This window comes from Lissotriton helveticus, chromosome 7, assembly GCF_964261635.1.
Source record: "Lissotriton helveticus chromosome 7, aLisHel1.1, whole genome shotgun sequence".
In the NCBI taxonomy this organism is placed as follows: Eukaryota; Metazoa; Chordata; class Amphibia; order Caudata; family Salamandridae; genus Lissotriton; species Lissotriton helveticus.
This window is the reverse complement of record NC_136068.1, coordinates 1496131640-1496157577: the sequence shown is the minus strand read 5'-3', so window position 1 is coordinate 1496157577 and position 25938 is coordinate 1496131640. Positions and strand designations below refer to the sequence as shown.

At 48.7% G+C, this 25938-nt stretch overlaps 1 protein-coding gene and 1 pseudogene across 2 annotated transcripts in view; both read right to left on the bottom strand.

Annotated features, from left to right (window-relative positions):
- The window catches only part of LOC144770421 (C-Jun-amino-terminal kinase-interacting protein 4-like), a 1040418-nt gene that overhangs the window by 52541 nt on the left and 961939 nt on the right, over nt 1-25938 (bottom strand). For both annotated transcript variants that reach the window (XM_078654929.1, XM_078654928.1), the window contains exon 25: nt 10370-10483. In XM_078654929.1, the coding sequence (XP_078511055.1) occupies nt 10370-10483 (114 nt within the window). The remainder of the gene's footprint in view (nt 1-10369; nt 10484-25938) is intronic.
- On the bottom strand, nt 22620-23145 carry LOC144767500 (small ribosomal subunit protein uS11m pseudogene; annotated as a pseudogene).

Sequence of the window (25938 nt, the reverse complement as noted above, 5' to 3'; positions counted from 1 at the left end):
GGAATACCTCCATTACCGGATCAATAATACCAGGCACTAACGGCAAAAGGGGTTTAGGTGCCGACCTGTAATGCAGCGTTTCAAAAATCACTGAGGTCTTGACCTGCGGAGTTGTTAAGGGAACTCCCTGTTTTAGAGCCCCTCTACCCAGTATGTCCTGAAAGGTGAAAATATGATCAATCAGAGATACCCTTGATGGCGGGGAATCCGTCAGAGTGGGCGAATAGTCTCTATGGGAGCGTGTCGGAGAAGAAGAGGTAGTAGGTGATCTTTGTTCTCTCCTCCTGCTCCTAGATCTTGATCTACGCCTGGAGGATCGAACCCTGGAGCGTGATCTTTCCCTACGGCGAACCGGGGAGCGTGATCTTCCTTTGGACCTCACCGGAGAGCGAGACCTTTCTCTAGGTCTAGAGATAGGTTGCTGCAATCGAGACGCTGTCTCCTTGTCTGTAGCCCAGTGATGTAGCGGTGCATACCATCGCGGAGACAGTCTGACGGCAGGAGTCTGCTGTGCGGCGTCCCTCACTGGAGAGCGTGTAGGTGTTACATCCTTTCGCCCATGTGGAGTAGGTGAAGGAGAATGCCTTGATCCTTCGCCGCCCGATGTATAAATGATCACATCAGGGCCGGAAGATGAACTTGACGAGGAAGACAGGCTCACAGGAGGTTCTCACAGTGCGACTCTGAGAACCACGATGCTCTGGAGTTCTCTTCCTCTTGGCAGCGTGACTGATGCTCACTGGAGAGCCCTGGTCACCTTCCGCAGCTGAAGCTGTTCTTGAGGACCTCTGAGATGTATGCCCATGACTCGAAGACGGAGCCGGCCGGCTGGACGTCTCGGTGTGTTGTGCTACCACTGGCTGATGAATCTGAGGAGACTGCGCTGGAGTCCCATGTCTCGACGTCGAACGCCGGTGAGGCGACGTCGACGGAGGCCTTCTCTGACTGGACGCCGACGGAGGATGCTTGGACGCTGAATGCCCTCGACTGGACTGCGATGGATGTCTCGACGACGAACGCCGATGTCCTGTCGATGACAGTGAATGCCTCAACGTCGAGCGTCGATGGCGAGACGTCGACGGAGGATGTCTCGACGTCGCCCGTCGATGGCGAGACGGCGACGGAGGGTGCCTCGACGTCGCAACGTCGATCGCCGATGGCCTGGCGACGACGGAGGGTGCCTCGGCATCGAGCGTCGATGATGGGACGCCGACGGAGGGTGCCTCGACGTCGAGCGTCGATGATGGAACGCCGACGGAGGATGCCTCGACGCCGAACGCCGATGACTAGGCGTCGACGGAAGCTTCGAGGTCGAAGACTGGACCTGAGGCTTCGACGGCGGAGGTTTCGACGTTGAGCTGCCATGCTCCAACGACAATAACACCACCACTGGGTCTGGGCACCCAACAGCACAGCTTGCCACAAGCTACTAATAAACAGAACAGAGTGCACGTGCTGCTATCTATTTCTTTGCCTGAATTTTTGGCTAAAACATCTGACTTGAAACCAATGTTTTTTGTGCAAATAGTCACTTTTTATTTTAGTTTTCTTGAGTCAATTATTCAATTTTGACTTTTTTTGGAAAATTACTTAAACCAACGTTTTCATTTTACGACCTTATGTACAACACAGAAATATATTTACAACATTATGTGACAACCTCTTACCATTCAAACAACAGGCATACTTCTTCCATACAATGCAATAAAGACAACACTTGAATCCAAAACAAACAAACAACGAAGAAAATATATCAATTATTTTCAGTTGAAACAATGAATTATTGCAACAAAGCCATTTACAATTTATACACAAAAGAGAAAGAAGATGATTTGTTCAATTTTTTGTGTAACTCTAGATTTTTTTGGCTTTTCCAGTCTACGCGTTTCGAACTCGTGTATCTATGGAGTTCTCGTCAGGACCGTAGTCTCTCAGTTTTCAAGAGACCTTGGTGGATTCAATTGTTCCCGTCGAAAGAAAAAAGACTTTGTGGACGGACCACTCGTGTGTGCTGGACTGTTAAAGATCGGTTTGTATCCTCTTATGGAGTAATCTCCCTCCGTTGAGCGTGGGGTTCTGTGCCTTCGTCTGGTCTTATCGATACGGACGAGGCGGGTGTCTGCTTTTGTCTCGCTTGTTTGTCCGACGCGTCCTCGGTGTGGACGTTTCCGGGTCCGCAAAGGATCATGATGATAATTCATTGTTTCAACTGAAAATAATTGATATATTTTCTTCGTTGTTTCTTTGTTTTGGATTCAAGTGTTGTCTTTATTGCATTGTATGGAAGAAGTATGCCTGTTGTTTGAATGGTAAGAGGTTGTCACATAATGTTGTAAATATATTTCTGTGTTGTACATAAGGTCGTAAAATGAAAACGTTGGTTTAAGTAATTTTCCCAAAAAAGTCAAAATTGAATAATCGACTCAAGAAAACTAAAATAAAAAGTGACTATTTGCACAAAAAACATTGGTTTCAAGTCAGATGTTTTAGCCAAAAATTCAGGCAAAGAAATAGATAGCAGCACGTGCACTATGCTCCAACGACAACCTCTCTCTCGACGCTGCACATCGCCCGGTTGACGGCAGCGGAGTTACCTTGACTCTCGACGCTGAAGTCTTCACCGTCGAGGGGAGTTGACTCGTCGTCGGTGGAACCTTCGACGCCGATCCCGACGCCAAAGGAGAGCAAACAGAGATCTCTCGACGTCGACCGCGCCCTCCGCTTTTTCTGTCTCTTTGGAGACCTAACTCTCTCAGAAAGTCCATAAATTCAGATTTTTTTCTCTGTCCTTGAGAGTTCTACTTGACAAGGACTTGCAGTGATCACAGTTTTCTGCAGAATGAGAGTCAGGAAGACAGAGGATACACACAGGATGTGTATCAGTCTTAGCTTTCTTCTTCCCACAGGAAGGGCAGGGATCAAAAAGCGAAGGCATTTTTGACAAAAAATTTACCTTTTTTGAGCCCAAAAAAGGTAGCACTAGCTCTCTAAGGCTAAAAGCCGTCGAGTGAATACAAAAATTGAAGGAAAACACCAAATATTTTTGACAGAAAATCAAAAAAAGGTGGGAGCTGTTTAACCAGGGTCCTGACTGAAAGAGCCGGAAAGAACAACTGACCTAACTGTCACCCCTGAGGCATGATGGGAAGCCTGGGGTCATGGCTGCCTTAAAGGCACGGTGCCAGTTTTAACTGAAAATGCTTTCAGTTTCTGTGTTATTCACTTTTCAATGCAGCCTAAGGCTGACAATGTCTTTTATGAGCAATTTTCAAGATTTATGAGTGCTTTTACTCATTAAAACACAAAGTTCAAGCACTATTTGACCTAATGTGTTTTTTGTTTCCTTTCTAATTGCTGTACATATACAAGTGTTTACATTGTCTACCCTTGGTTTTAGGGCTGCATTGGTGTGAGAAAAATGATATATGTATTTACATATATTTGGAGCGAGATATATGTTTTTTACATATATATTTTTATATTGTTTCTGGGGTCCCGCACATGGGCGGGAATATTCAGTGCTTATGACTATTGATGAGGATCGCAAAACACACAAGATGATGGACGGAATGTTGCACAATGGCAAAACAGTCACCCCCAGTTACTGATCTGGGTTTAATCCATCGTTATTTTGTTCACCCCGAGTGGGATGGGTATGCTCAGACGTGAGTCCCATGCTCTCCACACCACTGGAGTCAAGCTATAATGGCTGAAGCGGCTGACCAGAGAAGCAGAGCCTCTCTGCAGAGACACTGCAACCCTACTCCTCCCTGCTTGATGACATACCACATCGCAGTGGTGTTGTCCGTCAGGACCTGAACCGGCCGACAGCAAAGGGAAGGGAGGAGGCCCAAGTAGCCGCCCTACAAATGTCCTCAACAGGTACACCTCTAGACAAAGCAGATGTTGATGACTTTGCTCTAGTAAAGTGAGCTCTTGTACCCTCTGCAGATCTTGATGCATAGAATAATCTATCTTGAAAGAGTGCTCTTGTGCACCGCTCTTCCTTTCTTGCTGCCAGCAAACCCCACAAAGAACTGGTCATCCACACGATAGTCTTTAGTCCTATCGAGATAAAAGCTCACCGCCCTCTTAGGGTCCAGACGGTGTAGTCTCTCCTCCTCTTTGGAAGGGTGAGGGGTAGGATAAAAGGTAGGAAGGGTAATAGACTGTCCTAGATGGAGGGGAGTTACCACCCTAGGCAGAAAAGCAGCCTTGGTTCTTAAGAACCATTCGTTCAGCATGAATGGTCAAGAATGGGTTCTTTGAACTAAGAGCTTGAAGCTCACTTACCCTCCTTGCCGAGGTAATTGCATCAAAGACCGTCTTAAAAGACAAAAGCCTCATGGGACACTTGTGCAAAGGTTCGAAAGGAGAACCCATCAGGAAAGTAAGCACCAGATTTAAGTTCCATTGAGGCACAATAAAGGGAGTAAGATGAAATTTATTTGTAAGGCCCTTCAAAAATCTTAAAACCACAGGAGATTTGAACAATGACGGCTGGTCCAGCAAACAGAGAAATGCCGACAAAGCCGAAAGAGAACACTTAACTGTAGCAACAGCAAACCCTTGCTGCGCCAAAGAAAGAGCAAACTGCAGAATATCAGACAAACGGGCCTTCAAAGGGTCAACAGATTTCTCTCCACACCAAGTGACAAATTTAGACCATCTGTATGAATAGATTGATTTGGTGGAGTCACGCCTGGCCGAAAGAATGAAATCCACCACATCATGTGGGAGAGAAAAGGATTTCAGGTTGCCCCGTTCAATCTCCAGGCATGAAGGTGTAAGGTCTGGTGGTGGGGGTGTAGAAGCTGCCCCACCATCTGAGAGAGGAGATCTGCCCTGAAAGGGAGACGGAGCGGCGGGCACGAGGAGAGGTGGAGAAGATCTGTGTACCACGCCCTTCTTGGCCAATCCGGGGCAACCAATATAACTTGGGCCCTGTCTTGGCGAATCTTCCTCAGAACCCGAGGAATCAAGGGTATGGGAGGAAACGCGTAAAGGAGTTGCGAGTCCCAACTCAACTGAAACACGTCCCCCAAGGCTCCCTGCATCGGATACTCAAGGCTGCAGAATGACGGGCAGTGAGCATTCTTGCGAGTGACGAACAGGTCCACCTGAGGAGTCCCCCACGTCCATAAAGAAGTGACGAACTACCTCTGGATGAAGCCTCCACTCGTGGTCGGCTGAGAACTGCCAACTGAGACTGTCTGCACGCACGTTCAGAACTCCGGCCAGATGATTTGCCATCAGACAAATCTGATGATCCTGAACCCAGGACCAGAGACGCAGAGCCTCTCTGCAGAGACACTGCGACCCTAACTCCTCCCTGCTTGTTGACATACCACATCGCAGTGGTGTTGTCCGTCAGAACCTGAACCGACCGACCGCAAAGGGAAGGGAGGAAGGCCAATGAACAGGTTGTGCTGGGAGGGCACCAGGTGAGATTTGGGTACATTTATCGAAAAACCCAACCTGTGTAACAACTGAGTTGTTTCCTGCAAATGATGGAGCACTATCTCTGGGGATTCGGCTTTGATCAGCCAATTGTCCAGATACGGGAACACCAGTATCCCCGATCTTCTGAGATGTGCCACCACCACAGCCATCACGTATACATACATTACATCACCTTGGAGCAGTAGTATGACCAAACGGTAGGACCACCAACTGGTAGTGCTGTGAACCCACCGTAAAACGGAGATACTTTCTGTGCGACTGCAGGATAGGGATGTGAAAATATGCATCCTGCAAGTCTGTTGACACCATCCAGTCTTCTTCCATTAGCGCCTGAAGAACCTGTGCAATGGTGAGCATCTTGAACTTCTCCTGTTTTAGATAAAGGTTCAAGATCCTGAGATCCAGGATTGGACTAAGTCTGCCATCCTTTTTGGGTATAAGGAAATACCGGGAGTAGCATCCCTGACCCCTTTCCTGCTCTGGAACCAACTCTATCGCACCCTTTCTTAACAGTGTCAGGACTTCCTCCTGCAGGAGTAACAGGTGTTCCTCCGTGCAAAAACCTTGGCAAGTAGGGTAATTTGGAGGGAATTCCCGAAAGGGAAGAGCATACCCATTTTCTATGAGATTCAGAACCCAAAGATCTGATGTAACCGATTCCCAATTCCGTAGAAAATAGGTAAGCCGACCCCCTACAGGACCCGCATGATCCTGAATGGCGGATCTAGGGCTGCTTTTCTGTGGCTGGGGGGTTGGAAGAGGTGGAGGAGGCCTGACGTCCTCGAGGACGAGCTCTTTGCTTACCCCTGTAAGACCTGTACAGGGGGTTTTGCTGCTGCTGTTGACCTTGCCGGTAGGGGCGAAAGGAAGAACGTCCAAAACCTCTATACCTTTTGGTAGATGAATCCCTGGTCTGCAGCCCCAAAGATTTGGCAGTAGCTCTACTGTCCTTAAATCTCTCTAAGGCTGGTCAGCTTTTTTTTCCAAAAAGCCCAACACCGTCAAAAGGCAGATCCAATAATGCGGCCTGAACGTCCGCCGAAAAGTCCGATGACTTCAGCCAGGCAGATCTACTAGAAGCAACAGCGGTTCCCATGATGCGAGCAACCGAATCAGCAGTGTCCAGCCCACTCTGGATCACCTGGCGTGCAGCCGCCTGTGCATCAGGCAACACTTCCTGAAATTCCTTCCTGTTGTCATCAGGAATTTTAGGAGCCAACAGATGCAGCGAATCCATAAGGGCATGAATGTATCTCCCCATAAGGCAAGTGGCATTAGTTGACTTTAAAGCCATACTCGCTGACAAAAAGGACTTCTTAGCAGTCTGGTCCTGTTTCTTGCCATCCTTATCCCCAGGCACTTGAGGAAATGCGCCCACAGTCTTTTTAGAACAGGCTGCCTGAATAACAAGACTTTCAGGCGAAGGATGCGACGTCAAAAATTCAGGGTCCCCAGGTGCAACTCTATACCTCCTTGCAACACTTTTAGACACTGCAGGAGCTGTTAGAGGCTTGTTCCAAACCTCCAAAATAGGCTCAGTTAAAGCCTCATTAAAAGGGAGCAACGGCTCATTTACAGAACTTGGGGAATGGAGAACCTCAGTCAGAAGATTAAATTTAAATTCAACCGTAGGCAAGGTTAAATTCAAAAGTTCTGCAGCCTCATAACCATATGGTATGGCTTAACATCCTTTGAAGGAGCATCTGATACAGATGGCAGCTCCCATTCAGGAGAAAGCTCCAGACCACTAGCCTCCGCTAGATCTTCAAAACAATCATCTTGAAGCTCACCTTCCTCCATCTCAGCCTCAGCCTCCCTATACCTTTGTTCTTCCAAGAGGCGCTGAGCATCCCTCCTAGATCTCTCCTTCAACAGCCGTGCCGTCGGATCCGTGAACGACTCCAACGGAGCCGGGATCGACGTCGGGATCGACTCCGAAGGCCCAGGGCGCTGTTCACGAGGTCGACTCGGAGCAGGCGACGTCGGTATCGGCGTTGATGACCTCGGCGGAGCCGAGTACTGCCAAGGCGGCGTCGGAGCCGGCATGAAAGGCATAAAGGGAGCTGGAGCATAGGAGTGGGGAACTCCTAAATTAAAAGCCAGAGGACCCATAGGACCCGAAGGTGCACCAGAGGGGTAACCATGCTCTGGAAAAGACACCATACATAGCATTTAAAGATGCCGAAGGGTCTTGACCTGGGGCCGGGAAAGGAGGTTGAGAACCCTCAGACTGACCCTTTATAGGCTCCGTATTCGCCTCTTCTTCCACAGGTACTGAACCTTCATCCAAAGGGACCTCTTCATCCTCTCGAGCCGAGGACGGCACCGGAGATGGATTCAGAACCGGAGTCGGTGAACGAGCTTGCGATTCCAAAGGCGAAGCCTCACCTTCTGGATCCAAGACTTCCGGCGATGGAGACACAAAATCCTTCCCATGCTTCTTCTTAGGCGACCTCGGTCTCGAGACCCATGCCTTCGTTTCTTATGTTTTTTCTTCGACTTCAAAGCATGATCAGATGAAGACCTCGAAGGCGACGCTGTACGGGATCTTGACCGCGACCTCGACTTCGACCTCGCTCTTCTCGAACGTGATCTCGAAGTATTCTTTTCTTTACTACCTCTCAACTTTGCCACCAGAAGCTTGGTCTCCCTCACACGAAGCGCCTTCGGGTTAATTTTTCTACACGAAGAGCAGCCGTCGACATCATGGTCCGAAGTCAGGCACCAGATACAATCCTCGTGCGGGTCCGAGATAGACATCATTTTGCCGCACTCGCCACAAGGCTTGAACCCCGTCTTCTTAGTCGACATCGCTGGAGACACAAAGAAGCAGGAAAATCGAGAAAACAGTAACAAAGTTACCAAACAGCTACAGAGATTCCCCGAAACCGTTAGCGTCGACTACGCGAAAAAAAGGGAACTGATGTCATCACGCCGGCGTGGGCCTATTATGGCGTCGGTGACGTCAGCGGAGTCGCGCGCAATGCCGTGCCTTTGTGACGTCGTCCACGTCGGCGCAAAGCTACAAAAAAGAATTTCCGAATGTTGCTGATTCAAGGGGGATATTCCCAAGGTGAGGAATCCACTGGCAGATGTATCTATCAGAAAGGTGATACAGCGCCTAGTTTAAACACCCTCCCTACATAGGAACTATGTATTATAAGCTATAGAAGGTCTCTTGAGCTTGTTTTGGGGGACTCCATTACCTTTCCGCTCAGTAAGTATAAATTACATCTGGATCAGCAAGTCTCTCTGCATCCCTGGAATCTTCTGAGTGTGTAAAATTATGGCAAGTGTGCTATGATAAAGGCGCCAGAATCTTGCTTGGCTCGCAGCAGCCAAAATGTTGTGTCTAGAATGTGTTACACGGACATGCCGATAAACAGGCTCACATGTTATGATAACCTTGGCGGCTCAGCACTCACTGGACACACGATGTATGTCTAGAGATGTCGAAAAACAAACCTTTTCTCATGTATAGACCTTCGTGAAAGCTAACTTGCAAAAACAGCTAAGCAGTGTCATGTGCAGAAAGCAGCAAAAGGTAAAATGGTGTTTAAACTTCTATGCTAACATAACATGCACGCAAAAAGAGGCCCTAAACCATACTACAATCTTATGCTGTCGAGCCCGACAGTCACAAATCATTTTCTTCGATCTGAATGATCGACAGGCCTCGCAGCCGGTTCCTTCGTGCTCCAGGGAGAGGCAGAGGTGACAGACCTCATGCGATTCTGTGTGTGGGAACTTAGCACCACACCTGGGACATTTTTTTTAATGGAGTCCGTTCCATGGATTGCTGGCGTGTTTGGTGTGTGTAGGCCTCACGGCTCGCGTCGAAACGGGGAAACCGCGATCGAAAACAATACTGTCGCGTGGAAAGGATTGCGCGTCAAAAAGGTTTGAAGACGGTCCCGAACCGGAGCAGCGCAATATACATCTGTACCTGATGGTTGGAAAAAACATTCTGGAGATGGAGTTGATGCCCATGCACACTGTCGTCTTATGGAGGAGTCACCTACCTCGTGACTACAAAGTCTTCTTCCAAGACAAAAACAAAGTGCAAACATCCGAGCCCAACACCAGATGGCGATCTATACAAGTATACGATCTACAGCTCATATGCCTCGAACATAGGTATCTAAGCATGAGGCAAACCAGATGACCGCAGTGTTTGTAGTCCGCAGAGTAGATGTTGTGGTTGACTGCATCAAAGGCATGAGTACAGAGGAGAGGCAGTTGCATCGATTCCTACTCCTATATGAGAGCAGTGTAAGGTCCAGTTATAAGTGGGTAGGAAAACAACCCAGTGCTTGCCCTTCCATGGAGATACAGATAAAGCGGGCACCATAATTCCCATGGATGGAGAAATGCTGTAGGATCAAAGGTTGCCTCTTGATGCCCCCCTCTGAAAGGGGGAATCAGACCGAGAATCAGGAATACCAGATCAAATTCCTGCGGTCATTTCACTTTTATCCCTGGCATTTCACCAGGACATTTCAGCTTTGAGTCATTTATGAGGAGAGCCTTAATGTAGTCCAATGTGTGAAAGCTTAAGTACAGTAAGTTAACAGGTTATTTTTTATGATTGGATGGTAAGTAAGTTAGTGATTAGTCTAGCACACATTTTGAGACAGCAATCGAAATGATGGGAGTCAAATAAGGTATACATGACAAACAATTTAAAGTCAGAAAAAACATTATTTTCCTAGTAAAGAACAGTTTACACTTTTAGGTATAATACCTACGGGATGGTTAGAGGCAATCTAACAAAAGACACATAGAAACAAGAATTCTGAAACTACAAAATGGTCAGCACATTTAATCTTACTGTTACTAGAAGACAACTGTTGAGATGACCCTTATAGTATGAGGAATGGAAATAGTAAATATTAGTTACACTCACCACCTGAGAATGGGATAGAGACAACAATGCCGTTTGTGGTACCAATCCAGAGACGGTCACAGAATGTTGCAAGTGCAGAAATTTGCACAAAAGAAAAACCTAAATTGTTGGAGCCTGTGGGAGAGATAAAGATACAATTTAAAAACAGTTAGTTTGTTTACAATAACAAATTTCACAGGCAAAACAACTTCCGAAAGCCAATGACTATTTTTTTTGGTTTCATCTTTTTAGTAACATTTTTCACAAACTTTTCAGCATACAACCAGAACAATGCCTATACACCATGGATAGTTGTTTGTAAATGTTACATCATTCAGTACCCATCTGTAAAGAAAGGAATAGATGAGTTGTACAACAGAGGCTAAAAGGAGTCTCATGACCGCGCCTGCATAGACGGCGTAGCGGTGCGCAAGAATCACTGGACGGCTTGTGGACATTTTAGACATGGTGCATCTTAGGCCAAACTATGGACATAGGGTACAACAAAAGGAGGACAACGTAAGCCAAGGTGGGGTATGGGAGTCACATGAGACCTGCTGCCGTGCCTAGTATGACAGGGAGAGCCAGCCCCATCAGGGCCCAATAACAACGGGATTCTGAAAAAGGGGCCATATCTCTCTGGAAGTGGGTGCTACTCAACACTCCTACCAAGGGGGGGATGGGCCGGGGATGTCAGGCCTGAATATCATACCGGGGTTCCCCAGTGTTAGTGACCATTTCCTGTAACTTTGACACCATAGTGTCCCATTGAGACGTCAGGGGGAACTTACGGATACCAAGCAGGTCTTCCTTGAGCAGCACCACTCCCTCCGCCCTAGCCCAGTTAAGTAGAGATCTACACCAAGCTAATGTGTGAAGTGGCTGAGGGGATTCCCATTGTTTGGTAATCAAGCGTTTTGTTGCTATTAGACCCAGATCCAGGATACAGGTGGCAGTCCTGTGGTTTTTATTCCTGCCCAATAGGTGTAATATATGCACCTCCCTGGAACAGCGCAAGATGTGCAAGCAGCCAGTGAGTTTGTCACATTGCTCCAGTATTCAGAAAGCCATTTACACTATTGGTCGACATCTGACCTGGAGCAATTCAGTAGAGAAACTGCAGTTACCACTTTCAGTAGCCAAACAATGAGAGACAAAGAAGTAAGGCGTATACTGAAATCTTTTCACAAAAAAGACCAGAAACAAGTGAAGCATTGCCAACAATGAGGTCAATGATAAAAGAAAAATACTTCCTTCAACATAAGCAAAAACAGTTCATCAAACAGAATGCACTTTAACAAGACAAAGGCCAATACCCTTGCTTACTTGTCCAATCTTAATAAACTAATACCACTACCAACTTCATTACAGTTAAAGTGCATGAACGTGTTGTAATCCGCAAACAACAACTAATTTGTCCTTATTGTTTGAGGATAAAGGAATAGTAATTTCACACTGATCACCCTGTGCTTCATCAGATTTGTACGAAACTACCTTCCATCTTGTATAACAAAGGCTCACAGTTATATTATTCATGAAAGCACCCCAACTATTAGAAATTCACCCATAACTACCTAGGCTTGCACATCAGGCAGAGCAACCCCAGTCTACTAGAAAAGAGGGGGTTTGTGCCATCTATATAGGATGAGGAGACACTGCTATAAACTTCAAGACCCCAACAAGTGCGGTATTTGGCCCAGATTTTGCACCCCCTCTTTTCTCAATATCACAGAAGTAACTGCATCTTTAACAAAAGAGGTAGCAGAAGAATTTAAGTGGGTATTTAGGCCAATATCCCCATGAAGGACACGATCCATAGTCTTTTTTTGCAGCAAAAAGAAGATGAACCATCTTCTTTATATTCTGCACTCCTCCTGGAGGTGAAAAGATTTCCCCAAAGCAGCATTAATTAAGGCCTCAATAAACTGAATTCAGTTTAATAGTGCGAATCTCGTTTATGTGAAATGTATTGCAAACTATAGCTACTTTGTGTTGAATGAGAGGAAGGAAGGCCTTGAGGGCTGTCTGGACTGCTAGTAATTCCAAATGATTGATGTGGAGATCCCTCTGATCGGGTATCCACACACCTTATAAGATCAGGTCTTGCAAGTGTGCTCCCCAAACAGTGAGCGAGGTATCTATGGTGAAAGGGCTTGCGGAACTGAGTCCATGAGGAGCCGTGCCTACAAAAGGATGTTGGCATTCCATCATTGCAGAGAGCGAGAAGTGCTGGCCCCAGATAAACACTAGATCCTTCCACTGACCTTCTGCTTCCGACAGTTGTGCAGTTATGCACTCCTGCAGCAGACACCTATGTAACCTGGCATGTGGGACTATAGCAATGCTAGGGGCCATCATCCCTAAGAGGCGCATGATCATTCTGATCATTACCTGGTGATCTGGCTGAAAAAGAGGTAGCAGTGCTTGGAATGTTTGTACCCCTACGGGGCTGTGGTATGCTTTGCCTACTCACAAGTCGAGTATTGCCCAGACAAAAGACTGGAATTGCATGGGCTGGAGATGACACTTGGTTACATTGATGGTGAAGCCCAGGTTGTGCAAAAGCTATAAGCTGGCTTGGGTGTGCAGTAGGCATTGTGGCTGCGTGGCGATCTTGATCAGCAAATCATCCAGGTAAGGAAGGACATGGAAGCCGCTCCTTCTGATGTGAGCGGCTACCACTGCAAGACAATTTGTCAACACCCTGGGATCTTTGGTCACTCCAAAGGGCAGCACGTTGCATTGATAATGCTGACCACTTACAACAAACCCGAGAAAACTTTGATGTGCAGGGTGGATTGGTATGTGACAGTAGGCGTCCTTCAGGTTGAGGGCAGTCATGAAGCCACCTTGCTGTAGTAGGGGGCATTTAATATTGGAGCTTCACCATCTGGAAGTGCTCTGGCAGAATGTGCTTGTTGAGGGGCTACTTCGTGGATGGGCCTGAGGGACTCATGCTTTTTGGGGATTGGAAATTTTGAGTACACCCTCTTTCCATGTTATTGTGGCAGCACAGGTTCTAAACCCCTTTTGCCGAGTAGTGCCTGTACCTACTATTGAAAAAACAACAGTTGATGGACAGAATGCAGAACAATGTCGTACATTCACCACAGTACAGAGATCTGGGCCTAAATCCATCGTTTTTTTGCACTCCACACCACCCTAAATCCATCGTTTTTTTGCACTCCACACCACCCCTGTTCAGACATGGCCATATGGAAATCAGCCTTGACCCTGTGCCTCATGGGAACAGTCCAGCCCGAACTGCCAAGCCATGTCTTTCCTGGACCGGAATCAAGCATCCTAGGACCGGTTTCTAGCTATCAGCCGTCTTCAGCCAGGATAGCTTGACTCCAGTGGTGTGGAGAGCATGGGACTCACGTCTGAGCATACCCATCCCACTCGGGGTGACAAATGCAAAAACAACAGTTGATGGACAGAATGCAGAACAATGTCATACATTCACCCCAGTACAGAGATCTGGGCCTAAATCCATCGTTTTTTTGCACTCCACACCACCCCAGTTCAACTCACCACACTACCCCAGTCTGAACTGGGGTGGTGTGGTGAGCAAAAAAACGATGGATTTAGGCCCAGATCTCTGTACTGGGGTGAATGTATGACATTGTTCTGCATTCTGTCCATCAACTGTTGTTTTTGCATTTGTCACCCCGAGTGGGACGGGTACGCTTAGATGTGAGTCCCGTGCTCTCCATGCCACTGGAGTCAAGCTATCCTGGCTGAAGACGGCTGATAGCCAGAAACCGGTCTGTTGTTTTTGCATTTGTACCTACACTTGAAGCAGGCATGTGTGTTGTGGGGAGAGTCTGACTAGGGCGGGCGGCAGAGGGGATGTTTGCATAAGTTCTAGGCAGTACACCTCTGCTATAATATCTAGAACCCCATGGTCTGAGGTGACCTCTGCACACCGGGGCAGAAACCCTTGAAACCTTTCCCGACAGGTGTTAAGATGGTTGTGAGGTAAGGGAGTCACTGCTTGGTAGGTGTGGCCCCTTGGTGGGCTGAACCTTTTGCCCTACTACGGCCATTGCTGCCTTTGGATCCTGCCCTTTAGTAACCTTGTGAGGGCGTTTGTTGTTATTGGTGTTGGGGGAACGGGGATGGATGCCCCAGGAGTAGTGGTGTTCAATAGGAGCAGAGAAAAGAGCCACAACCCATGGGGTTGGCTCTTTCAGTATCCTTCTTCATCTTTTCCACCATCTGGTCAACTTGCAGCCCGAAGAGATGCTCAGCATCGAAAGACAAGTTGACCGGATGCTGCTGAACATCTGGTTTAAATCGGGAAATACGCAGTCAGGTATGTCAGCGCAGGGTACTAGTAATGATGCAGCGAGCAGCATTGTTTGCTGCAATCAAGGCACAGCTAATGTTGGTATTGGGGATAATTTGACCTCTGTTACCAACTCCTGATACTTCCTTTGTGCACTGGTCCAGAAAGTACTGCAACAACTCCTCTATCTTGTCCCTGTGGGCATGGTTGCATTGAGAGAGTATCCTTATGCAATTAGCAATATGCTAATGCGCAAGGGATTAGGCTGCTACCCTCTAAGGCTGCATCAACCTTCTTACTAACCTGCTCCGGTGAGGGGAATCCTGTATGCCATGTGAGATTGCACATTTCAGTGCAGTGTGCACCACAAGAGAATCAAGAGGCAGTTCCCCCCTGATGTAAGGAGAGTCAGAGGGGGAAGATCTAAACTTCTTGTTCATCCATGGCGTGATGACACACTCCGTAACTGGATCCTTAAAGATGTCATTGGGCTGTTTGAGCATCTCCCTACACATCGAAGGTACTCCATGGATCTTTGTGTGCAAGAGAGAGTCTCTATGAGGAAGTAGACCTCCTCAGGCTGCTTATGCATCTCGATTTTATGGGACGCGGCTGCTCTTTGCAGTACCTCGTGATACACAGCTGTGTCATTTGGAGGGAAAGGTTTAGCCAGATACAAGTCCAGATCTGTGTCACCTGGGAGAACAACAGCATAAATATCCCATGGATCATCATGTTGTTGAGTGTTATAAGGTGGATCATAGGGAGTCCTAGGGCTATCCCACCTGAACCCTAAAGCAGGGGAACTCTGAGCGGACTCTGGTGGAGAGTCCACTGGTAGCAGCTGGTAGACTGGGTGTTGGTGTGGTGAAGAGGGCCGGGGAGGAGGTGACCTGACCAGACCTCGTCAGACGGTCGCTCCACCCGCCGCGTGGCCCTCCCTGAGTGCGCCCGGTGCCCCTCGCTACCACCGCCTGCCCGCCGCCGCCCCTGAGGCCGTGACTCCTGCTTCTCCGGCTTCTCCTTCTTTCTCTGTGCCAGCTCTCTGTATTGTTTCCTCCCCTGTGTGGTGCCTCTGACTTGTGTCCTTGCCTTTTTCCACTTGTGTTTTTTGCCTTTTTCTCCGCTTGTGTTTTACCGTTTTCCGCTTTTTCCCGCTCCCCGATCCCTGCCGCTGCGCCCTTGCGGCCCGCCCCCCTTTTCTCTCTGTACCCTCTCCCCTTCCCATTCGCCACCCCGCGCCCGCCTCCCTCCCACTCTCCATTTATGGCAGAGTCCACGCGTGCGCGCAGAGTCCACGCGTGCGCGCAGCGGTGCGCCGATTGTGCGCCGTAGGCGCGCCAAAGGCAAGCCCGTCTACGCCTGTCCGCGCCTGGACCGCGCCCAGCGCCAGGAACCCTGGATCTCGCTGATGCCAATGTACCCGACAAACATACGACGCAGCCAGCCTCCATGCACTCAACACCGGCTGGAACCCCGCCTGCTACCTGGCCACCCCGAACCGCACCCACGGACCCTTCACCTGCCAAGAGTGCAAATTCACCGGCATCCGTCCCGGGCCAGCACCCACCAAGCCTACCAACAGCAAGAACCACCTCAAGTGCAACCTGCTCAACACCCGCTCCGTCCACAGGCACGCAGTCGAACTCTGGAACCTCCTAGACGCATCAGCTCCGGACGTCGCCTTCCTCACGGAAACCTGGATGAACGCCTCCTCAGCCCCCGACATCGCCATAGCCATCCTGGACGGCTACAAGATCACCCGGAAGGACTGCACCAACCAAACCGGAGGTGGCATCGCCACAGTCCACAGAAACACCATCCGCACCACGACCAGCTCGGAAGACACCCTCACAGCCACCGAACACATGCACTTCAACACCGACCTCAGGACCACCCTTAGAGGCACCCTTATCTACAGACCCCCGGGACCACGCACTCAATTTAGCAAAGCCATCGCAGACTTCATCAGCCTGCACGCCCTCGCCTCCGCAGACTACATCCTCCTAGGAGACCTCAACTTCCACCTAGAGAACAACAAGGACAGCAACACCACCACCCTACTGGACAACCTCGCCAACCTCGGACTCAAGCAACTGGTGAACACCCCCACCCACTACGCCGGCCACACGCTTGACCCAGTCTTCTCCTCCAGCAAGCACATCTCCTTCAGCCACTCCACCGGACTCCACTGGACAGACCACAGCTGCGTCCACTTCTCCCTCAAGAAAACCACGACCCACCACCACCACCCGCAACAGGCCCCCCCCAGAAGCTGGAGCAAGATCACCGCCGACCAGCTCACCACCTCCCTCAGCCAGAACCATCCCACCATCACGACAAACCCCAACAAAGCAGCCCGCAACCTCGCACAATGGCTCACCGACCGCGCCGACGAACTTGCACCACTGAAGAAACCACCCAGCAGACCCCACAGCAAGAAAGTCGTGTGGTTCACGGACGACCTCATAAGCTCAAAGAAAACCTGCCGCTCCCTGGAGAAAACCAGTCGCCAGGACCTGACAACAGAGAACATGACAGCCCTCAAGAACGCCACCCGCAAGCACCACCAACTGATCCGTACCACCAAGAGAACTACCTACAAATAGCGCCTGGACATCAACACCCACAACAGCAAGGAACTCTTCAGCATCGTCAAAGAGCTCTCCAACCCCAGCGCCTGCAACAACGACATCACACCCTCGCAAGACCTCTGCAACGCACTCGCCTCGTTCTTTCACCGCAAGATCGCCGACATACATGACAGCTTCGGCGCACAGACCAACCACCCAACCTACGAACCAGCGCACCCAACAGCCACCCTCTGCACCTGGAACCCGGTCAACACCGAAGACACCGCACGCACGATGAACACCACTCCGGCTACCCCACCGACCCATGCCCACATCACATCTTTAACAAAGCCGACTCCATCATCGCACCCCAACTCCGAGACGTCATCAACAGCTCCTTCGCATCTGCCATCTTCCCGGAGAGCTGGAAGCATGCCGAACTCAGCGCCCTCCTGAAAAAACCCACCGCGGACCCCACAGACCTCAAGAACTTCCGATCCATCTCACTCCTCCCGTTTCCTGCCAAAGTCATTGAGAAGACGGCCAACAAGCAACTCTCCGCCTTCCTCGAGCCAAACGGATCCCTCGACCCGTCACAGTCCGGCTTCCGAGCAAACCACAGCACCGAGACCGCCCTCATTGCAGCCACCGACGACATCAGGTCTATGCTCGACAAAGGGGAAACCACCGCACTCATCCTCCTGGATCTCTCAGCAGCCTTCGACACGGTATGCCACCGCACCCTAATACAACGTCTCAGCGACACCGGAATCCAAGGCGTGGCCCTGGAATGGATCACCTCCTTCCTCGCCGGTAGAACCCAGAGAGTCCGCCTCCCCCCGTTCCGGTCCGCGGCTACCGAAGTCATCTGCGGCGTCCCACAAGGATCCTCACTCAGCCCCACCCTCTTCAACGTCAACATGAGCCCCCTCGCGGCCATCTCACGCAAACACAACCTCAACATCATCTCCTACGCCGACGACACACAACTGATCCTCTCCCTCACCAACGACCCGGACACCGCCAGAGCCAGCCTCCAGAAAGGAATGAAGGACGTCGCGGAATGGATGAAGCTCAGCCATCTGAAACTGAACTCAGACAAGACGGAAGTCCTCATCCTGGGACCATCCCCCTCGGCCTGGAATGACTCCTGGTGGTCACCTGCCCTGGGCACCGCCCCCAAACCCACCGACCACGCACGCAACCTGGGCTTCATCCTGGACTCCTCCCTCACGATGATCAAGCAAGTCAACGCCGTCTCATCGTCCTGTTTCAACACCCTGCGCATGCTCCGAAAAATCTTCCGATGGATCCCCACCGCTACCAGGAATACGGTCACCCAGGCCCTCGTCACCAGCCGCCTAGACTACGGAAACACCCTCTATGCTGGAACCACAGTCAAGCTCCAGAAAAAACTACAGCGCATACAGAACGCCTCGGCAAGACTCATCCTGGACATTCCCCGCCACAGCCACAACTCCACCCATCTGAAGAATCTGCACTGGCTCCCCGTCAGCAAGAGAATCACATTCCGACTCCTCACCCACGCACACAAGGCCCTCCACGACGCAGGCCCCAAGTACCTCAACAACCGCCTCACTTTCTACAAACCAACCCGCCAGCTCCGCTCCACCAGCCTCGCCCTGGCCACCGTCCCACGTATTCGCAAAACCACTGCCAGAGGAAGATCCTTCTCCTACCTGGCAGCCAAGACATGGAACTCCCTCCCCACCCACCTCCGGATGACTCAGGACCATCTCGCCTTCAGGAAGCAACTCAAGACCTGGCTGTTTGAGCAGTAGCGACCCCCCCTCCCCCCCCCCCCCCCCCCACAGCGCCCCAGCGCCTTGAGACCCTAACGGGTGAGTAGCGCGCTTTACAAATTCCCTGATCGATTGATTGAAGTGTGAGGTGGAGATGGTGATGTGCTTTTAATGCAGCGTCAAAGTGTTATGGCGCCGTGTACATAGGTGGACTTGATGGTCACCTCAAAAGTCAATTTTCCTCTATGGAGTGAGGGAACATTTAGCCTGAATAACAGATTTAGCCAAGATTCGCCAAGTTCCTGGCTGAATATGAATTTTCAGCTGCCTGGTATTGAGTTCCTCTTGAAGCCGATAGAGGATAGGTTGCTCCTGATCCTGGGTAGTGACGCAGGATGGTGATCTGGAAGTCAAAATCCTCGAAGCAGAGTCTTATGGATTTTCGGTGCAGAGATGGATTTCGGCTCCATAGCTTCAAGGGCGGTGTGTGGTCGGAGCCACGGAGGTTTCGGAGGTTGAAGGGTGTGTCTTAGAGCCATTCTTCGACATCTACCGGTGTACTCCCATTGGCTTTGACTCTGTATCTCGGTATCTCGGTGCCAACCATAGCCGTGTGGCAGTAGCAGACTGGAGACCGCATAGCTGTCCTGTGAGCTCAATGCTCGACCCTCTCGAGGCTGATTTTCTGCTTCTGTGTGGCGTTGTGAAGTGGAAGGAGGGGCAATGGTACTCACTGCGGTGGTCTTGGTACAAGGACACTGTGTGAGTTGTGGCTCTTCAACGTTGGAGGACTAGTCCTCTTCCAGCTCTGAAAGCTGGATTTCTGTCCCGGAAGCCTTCGGCTGCTGCCTGGTCTTGGCCTCCTGATCTCCAAACAGGCCAAGAGTACCTTCCAAACATCGGTGTGCTTTGGATGCTGACGCAATGCGATAATCCCAACGGTATTGAAGAGTATTTTTGTTTCAAAAGGCAAAACATGCCGAACAGCCCTCCTGATGGTCTGGGGGTAGACAAAGACTGCAAACCTGATGTAGGTCTGTCCTGCGGTACTTTGCTTGACACTTTCGGCAGTAGAGGAATGGAGTCATTTCCATAATGGACTTATTCTCCAATGTCGAGGAATGGAAGGAGGCCTGAAAGGGCCAGGCCTGTCTGGGGGCCAAAGTAGTTGACCCAGGAAGCGAAGGAGAAATGACCCGAACACAAGTAACCAATGTAGATGCACCGTTTCCTCAAATGGCAAGGTAGAAGGACCCAAACAGGCCCTGAGAGAACACCACGAGGCCAGTGTTTCATTTGTAAAAAAACAATTTAAGTGCTGGGTATCGTCAGGAGGCCAATGCAAGTTGCACCACACATTGCCCCTGCCATGCTGCAAATCACATTACAAACAGAATTACTAACCATCACACTCCTTCCTACAAGTGTGACAATTTAGACTATTCCAGGCCCCCAAAGCTATAAGAATGGCATGTGCAGCAGGTAATAAATATTAATTCAGCATACATTAAAAATTGCTAACAGTTGTTTTGGTCATCTCCAAATTAGATAGACAGCGCAAGCTTGTGGTACACTGTAACAAGTGGCAGTGTTTTTTTGTTGTTTTTTTTGTTACAAAGAGTTTTGTTACTATTTGTAATGTGTGAATTACGTAATTACAATAAGAACAAGCATTGGCATAACCAATAGGTCACCCATTTGGGACCTTATAAGTGTTTAGCTACCCAGCACAATATCCTTGGTGCAACAATATCAAGTGTTGCATGGCTAAACACGTATAAGGTCCCAAAGGCGAAACCTATTGGCTATGCCAAAGCTTGTTTTGAGTGAGTGGCTTGTGCAGGTATGCCACTGTGAGGTAGAGATGCTGCGAGTGCTTTTACAGGAGCCCCGGTGACATTGCGCCACTTCAAAATGTATCTTGGGTTTGGTGTAATACTTCCAGCCCCTTTTCCCGTTTTTTCGCACCAAATGCATCATTAAATGTCCCATGTACAGCCGGGGTTGACCCTCCTATTACCCCTGCCCTCCAGTGACACTTCACCCATCACGGGTGGTGGTGGTGGACGTGGTGGTGGATGTGATGGACATAGTGGTGGTGGTGGATGTAGTGGTGGTGGACGTGGTGGTGAAGGTGGAGGGGGTACTGGTGGTGGACCTGGTGGAGGTGGTGGTGGTAAACGTGTTGGTGGTGGACGTGGTGGTGGTGGACGTGATGGTGGTGGACGTGGTGGTGGTGGTGAATGTGGTGGTTGTTTTGGAGGACGTGGTGGTGGTGGACGTGTGGTGGTGGACGTGGTGGTGGTGGTGGAAGACATGGCGGTGGTGGTGGACATGGTGGTGGTGGACATGGTGGTGGTGGACATGGTGGTGGTGGACATGGTAAACGTGGTGGTGGTGGTGGACGACTATGGGCACATGGGAGAGCAGACAGAGGCCAAATATTAGAAACTATAAACGGCGAGTAGATAGAAAACAAAACAGATTTAACGGGGTGGTCCCTTCTTATAGCGCATGTGAATGTTCCTTAGCACCCCGTTTTTATTAAACAGGGGGACCATGGGGAGATTAATTGATTAATCACGCATGATGATCGCATGCGATTAATCACGCATGATGGTCGCTTGTGGAAGCTGGTGTTGTTCGAGTCATGGCGTTGGCTTACCAATGTGTGATTCTGGGCAAATTAGTTAATCTCCCGTGCCGTCTAAAAGGCAATGTGTTCCTGTGTGAGTGTGCTCTTGTCTAATGTAACGGGTGTCTTGTAAAGGTCTCTACTACCCTTGAGTTTAGTGTGCGCTCTATGAATTTGCTAAACAAACAGCCAGCAGATCTTGTAGAGCAAGAGCCTATTATATCCGTTCATGTAGCGCAAGCACAGCAATGAGGGCTCTGCACAGCTCAGTACTGCACACTACACAACAAACAAATATCGTTCATGTAGGGCACGCACAGCAATGAGGGCTCTGTACAGCCCAGTACTGCATTTACAATTTAAAGCATGTTAAAGCGCAATGCTCCGTTAATTAAAAAAAACAGGTTGTGCCTGCAGTGAGAGTGGCTCACAAAGAAAATAAAAAAGTGCTTAGCTGCAAATTAAGAGACACTGTCTCCCGCCGCAAGTAAAAGATCCAATTCCGGTGGGCAGGGCCAAAAGTGGACCGGGTGATAACCAGGAGGGACTAAGAAGCCACCCGGTTTTGCATAATTGGTGACGCAAAATGATGCGCGCCAATGCAAAACACGGGCGGAGCAGGAAGCGAGCTTCTCTAATCATTTTGAGTCCAAGAGGCCCTCGCATGGCGAGACCAGAGCATGTGTGCTGCTAACGCCAGACGAGACCTAAAAATATTTATGCTGTGTATCAAAAATGAAAACATCTCAAACAGATTCCAGTATTATTCTTTGAATGAATAAGGTATGAAAGCAAAAATATATTTTTATACAGAGGAGGAGGTTAACTTTAGTTTGCTTCTCTCTTTTCCTTGTCTTGTGCCATTTATGTAGAACTAGTTTTATCACTTGCTTTGCTAAATGACAAAGTCGTCCATATGTTTTTTTTAAATACATTTTTTTATTAAGAAACTAAAGACTGATGTTTTGGCAATACTTGGATTTAGACCATTGCTGGATTTAGTTTCTTTCTACACCCTCCCAGCTTTCCGTGGACGGCATCCATCGTGTAGAACTGCAGTGCTGTTAGTGATGGAGATTACTTCCAATCCACACATAATCAAGACCTTGAAGGAAGCCATCCGACCAGGCCCCAGACTCTTCACAACGACTCGAACATGGCACACACCCTTTCTAGTGCCTTTTAATGCTGTTGAGATACCAGTGGTTTGTGCTGCGATGGCTGTGCTCGTCTTGGCATTCTTGAATCCCTGTGTGCCACAGGAGGTACAATCAAGTGGCTCATTTTCAGGGAATGTGACCTGAATGTGCATGTTGTTATATGTTGCTTTGATGAGCTATTGGGATTTCCTCAAACAACTTTCCTCCCCATCTTAATCTGCTGTTTCTTCCTGGCATTTGTGGGAAGAGACGGAAATCCCTTGAGCTTTGGGTTTCTGTGAATTCAGCAGTCCTACTAGCATTCTCTGTTGATCCCTGCAGCTTTTGTAGGCCTAAGTGCACACCTTGGTACAAAGCAAAGTTTAGGGCCCACATGGGTGGACCTTGCAGGCTAAAGAAGCAGCCTGCACATAGCAATGGGAGACTTCATGACCTACAAACTCTGCTTAATATTCATGAGCGCCTGCAAGTGCCTAGAGAGAGTGTAGTGTAAACATTTGGACACCAACTATAAAGTAGCTTACAAATAAGCTCTCAATCTCCATCATAAAAGCATTCTCGAGGAGAAAAAACGTTTTTTTTTCCTCGAAAATCGAAGTGGCAGATAACAAAAGCAAGGAGATTTTTAAACTAGTGAAAGAATTCTCCTCACCTAGAGCGGTCGCTAGGACTTTCTCACCCTCTAAGATATGGGTGGGACATATGGCCTCGTTCTTTTTTGATAAAATCAAAAAGATTGAGGAGAACTTTTTCCCATCACCTCCCTGCTCTAGTACCAGTTACCGAGCCCACCACCCCTTTACCCTCGTCCGGGATCCCATCGTTTACGGAATTTCCCCCTCTGCCCCTGGCTACTTTGACATTATGAAAACTTGAAGTTGGGGGCTCTTTCTGACCCATGCCCTGCTACCACCCTAGCATCAATAGCTGTGACCATCAACCCATTGGTAAATCAGATTTTGAATGCCTCTCTGCAGCACGGGCAGGTCCCCGCCAGGTGGAAGAAGGCGCTAATACTCCCCCTTCTGATAAAGCCGACTTTGGAACTGGAGACAGCCTCAAACTATAGACCTATATCTCTTTTACCACTTTTCTCCAAAACGTTGGAAAAATATGTCAACTCTGTCACCACCACCTTTGTGGAAACTAACCACATACTGCATCAAAGTCAATCTGGGTTTAGGCCAAACTTCAGCAGTGAAACGGCCCTCCTAGAAATTTCGGAGGCCATCAAGGACGTCTTAGAAAGGGGGGCAAAGCCATACTGATATTTCTGGATTTATCGGCGGCCTTTGATACCGTCCCCCACGACAGACTACTGTTGAGGCTCCAGGAATCCGGTTTCGGGGGACGGTACTCAAGTGGTTTGCCTCTTTCTTGACAGACCGCCAACAAACAATCTGGGCTCTGCCTTTCTCTGCTTCCATTCCCCCTTAAAGGCGAGAGTCCCGCAGGGTTTTATTGGTACGAGTTACTTACCTTCATTAAAGATGTATCTGGTAGAGACGTTGTCTAGCCGCAGATTCCTTAACTTAGAATATCCCCAGGCGTGAGACTGGATCCGGTCATTTTTTGCAGCAGCACCTCTGCGTGCCGGGGGACCGCGCCACACGACCCCGCCCTGACGTCGTCCTCGTACGTGACGTCAGTGAGGTCATATGAGGTCGTCAGCGAGGTCATATGAGTTCCTCCCGACGTCAGTTTTCTTCAGAGAAACTTTTCCGCAGCACAACTCAGAGCAACCAACTAAAAACTGTGAAAGTATGGGAAAAGTGTGCGAGGAATGAAAATTCTGTGAATAAAGAAGGGGGATGGTGGAAGACACCAACCTAAAGACAGAATAGACACCGTCTACACATAAGTGGATGCTGCGAGAAAGAGCCCCGCAGGTCAAGCGGAGGCCCCTTCCCGAGTGCAACAAGGGAAGAACATTACAACAGACAGAAATAAACTGATAGTCCACTGTAGGAAAGAAAGAGAAGACTGGTCTTTCCCCACTAAAAACAGAGGTAGGAAATTGAGCACAACCGACTATCAAAGAGGATGACCACGAGGAGACCAGGAGCCCGAGACAGTAGAGCAGACTGAAGGGAAGTCAACTGGAGAGGAAAACAAACCTTCCTGTGAATCAACGGAGATCCAGTATGGCGTACAGCGGACCGACATAGCGTTGTTTGAAAAATACTCCCCAGAAGAATTGCTACGCACACGATTTTCTCATGATCACAACGCGGTGCAGAGTGGTCCTCTTGTATAGGGGAGAGCAGCTCTTTACATAATCTTTAAAACACGGTGGTATTTGCGAAGAAATATTTACACCGAGAGCCATAGATCATTCTAGCTGCCATAAAATCAGAATAAGAAGACGCCTTAGAAATTTTCCTAGACAGTCAGTTGGAGGTTATAGACCATGACGGATTTCTATTAGCCCTTGTCCTGCTGAGACCCGTAATCATTGGGCTGAAACACGTCGACACTCCTAAGAAGGCACCATTCAAAAAATGTCTACGTTGTATAAATAAAATCAGCAAGGAGTACTATAATTAGAGAGGTTTAAATAATATAGACCGGATAGTCTCCTTCTCATTCTTTTTGGTAGATCTTGTTTTGTAGGAATGCTTGGCTTTACGTTAATTACGCATCCTTTTTTCAAAAATTTGGGCTAGAACATAGGAAAAACATAAAAAACGTCAATGTATTAATGTATATATTGTGAATATATGTGTGTGAAAAGTGATGTACATATATGTGTTTGCTTTTTGTATATAAGTATTGGTCTGAGAACCAAAAACATGTTTTTCTAATTGATGAAAAAAATAAAAGAGCACTCAGAAAATTGTGTTATGTTATTCAGTTTGGTTTTGGAGGTTTAGAAATAAGATAGAATTTATTTACGGATGTGATATATGACTTGACTTGAGTGTGGCCTTTGATACCATCTCGCATAAAAAGCTACTTACTACGCTAAGCAGAAACGGCATCTGTGGAACTGCACTTGAGTGGATTAGGTCTTTCCTGACAAATCGGATGTTTCAAATAACCTCCCCCCTCGTTTGATCTGAAACGTTCAGTGCCCCCCATAGAGTACCCCAGGGCTTTATTCTAAGCGATTTATTTTTTAACCTGTATCTTCGTCCTTTGGCAGACGTAGCAGACAAATCAGGACTC